This window comes from Penaeus japonicus, unplaced genomic scaffold (genome assembly GCF_977035675.1).
Source record: "Penaeus japonicus unplaced genomic scaffold, GWHDUDI00000001_assembly GWHDUDI00000041, whole genome shotgun sequence".
In the NCBI taxonomy this organism is placed as follows: Eukaryota; Metazoa; Arthropoda; class Malacostraca; order Decapoda; family Penaeidae; genus Penaeus; species Penaeus japonicus.
In genome coordinates, this window is record NW_028234443.1 from 857,210 (window position 1) to 859,709 (window position 2,500).

At 33.9% G+C, this 2,500-nt stretch overlaps 1 protein-coding gene across 1 annotated transcript in view; it reads left to right on the forward strand.

Annotated features, from left to right (window-relative positions):
- The window catches only part of LOC122251021 (enoyl-CoA delta isomerase 2), an 8,302-nt gene that overhangs the window by 275 nt on the left and 5,527 nt on the right, over positions 1 to 2,500 (forward strand). The window contains exons 2-3 of the mRNA XM_043012747.2: positions 1,375 to 1,517; positions 2,494 to 2,500. The exon at positions 2,494 to 2,500 is cut by the window's right edge and continues 187 nt beyond it. Of these exons, the coding sequence (XP_042868681.1) occupies positions 1,375 to 1,517; positions 2,494 to 2,500 (150 nt within the window). The remainder of the gene's footprint in view (positions 1 to 1,374; positions 1,518 to 2,493) is intronic.

Consider the following 2,500-nt stretch of genomic DNA (forward strand, 5'->3'; position numbering starts at 1 on the left):
GGCCATAAAAAACAAATATTCTTTCCTTAAGTTTTTCTCTATTTATGAGTATTACGGTAAATGTTTCAAAATTGGACTTATTGCTCGTGCCTGTATTTCAAATCCACTAGAAATATATTGTGAATTATAATAGGTGGCACACAAGCCTGAGTCCAACCCAGAAGTGGCGCTTTGACGAGAAATCACAACTTTTCCGACTCCATTTAAGAAAAATTAAACCCAGACTGCACGTATCTTTGCTAGGTGGAGCTTGGACTGGTTCCTCATTTGATGATTGGTGTAGTTTTAGTTACTGACATTGCATTGCTCATGGAAAAAAAGTGTATGGGAAGGATAAGTTGATAATCTGTGACACTCCTCTTCCTTGACACTCCTTGTTGAAATATAAAAATTATTTATACGGAAAGGAAGTACTTTCCGCAGCTCTTTTGGCCTACATCCTGCATTGATAACCAGGCGAGTGATGTCGTTTTGTGTTTCCTTGTTTGGGAAAGAGCCATTTATTGAAAAGAAAAAAAATAAAGGATATTCAGTTCAATTATAGACAACTAAAGAGAACAACCCTTAGATCAACAGGTCAGTCCCAACGATTTCATCCTCCTTATTGCCCTTGAATTTACGGGTTTGACACAGTGAGTCCGTTTCGGGCTAGTCATATCAAGAAGATGTGTGTGTTTTCAGTATTGGTTCTGGTACGGGATATATTTTGGTGACAAGTGATACAGAGGGAGCAAACCTTGAAGGGAGGTAAGGTTAGGTTAGGTCATGGGAGAGGAATTTATAGGAAAAAGATATATAACCCATAATACTGTGCTATCTCGAAAGCTAAAGGTTTGCAGTGAAAATAAGCATTTAATTTTTTTGAATCACGGCCAAATAAAGCTGCTGTCAGTTGTACAGTTGTGTTTGTCTTTCTGAAGGAGCCGTTTTTATTTTTACTTAGTCACGAGCAAAGATTACCACAACTTGGGATGTGGATTACTTGTATTGGTAGTATATGAAATACTCCAGAAAAAAAAAAATCTTTAATTATTCAAAAACTTTACATTGTATGTTACACAAGATATTATTGTTTGTTAGACAGACGTACATATTTGGATGATGACTGACATTGCATTAGATGTGCAGTTGCCTCCACTCCTAAGTTCATCACTTAGCATTTAAAACCACGAATACTGACCCTTGTACCCAAAACATATGCCAGTATAAGATACAAGAGTCAAAACTCAGGAAAGAACCGTATCTAACAAACAAAATATATATATTGTTAACTACTCGACTGACTTTAAATTTCTCAGAGATATTTTGCCTTCACACTTTTCATAAAGATATTTCTCAACATCCCCCTCAACCCCTCCCTTATTTCTTTCACAGACGAGGTGTTGGAGCGGGCTTCGGCTTGGCTTCCCCAAAGAACGCTCCGGCATGGGGTGTTTCGCAGGTCAGGCTGATGAGTGGCCTGAGCCCGGAATTTGAGTCGGCAAAGGCCAGGCTAGGAACTCTGACAGAAGACCCAGGTAAAAAAAAAAGAAGATAATAATAATAATAATGATAATAATTCTTCTTCTTCTTTTTCCTTTCCTTTTCTTGTTCTATCAATTTACTTACTGATATTTTTTTTTTGTCCTTTGCGAGTGTGTGACTGACTGTATTGACTTTTGAGTCTTTCAGAGATTACTGATGATAAGGTCTTAGGTTTGACGAAAGATAATGTGATTTATTTATTGGAAATCTCACAGTTAGGGTATGTTATTGACATGTCCCCTTATCAGTGTTAAAATTTTTGCTTGTTACAGATAAGACAAAGTGAACGATAGAAAAGAAAATTAAACTTTTGTAATAAGCTAGAAATATACAGGGTTGTTGAGTCATATATATTTTGTTTCTTCATGATACCAGTTGATAAGGGACTCTCATGATTTTTCATAATTTGTTAACAAATCTGTTATATTAGTATGCAAAACCTTGCTCATATGTGTTAAGACATTTTTTATTGACATAATTTTTTTTTTTGCATACAATCTTTAGACCATATTAACAGCAAACACTCAGTTAAAAAAAATGATAACTCAAGTTAAATTTAGTTTTCAAAAGGAGATTATCTTAGACTGATATACAGTATTAAGGAGAAAGTCATTACTAAAGCCTATTTTATCATAATCATTATTATGAGCATCATTATTATTATGATTATTATTGATTTTATTATTATTATTATTGATGTTATTATTATTGATATTGATAATATTATTGATATTATTATTATTATCATTATCATTATTATGATAATAATAATAATAATAATCATAATAATGATTATTATTATTATTGTAATTATTATTCAAAAGGGATCATGAAAACTGAAACCAAATTTCAACATTAAAAAGGCAACAGCAACCATAACAAATCCACAACCACTATAACACAACCCCGATAACAACCAACAACCACAACCACAACCAGACCCTAATACCGCCCGCCATGCCCCTCCAGGTAACGA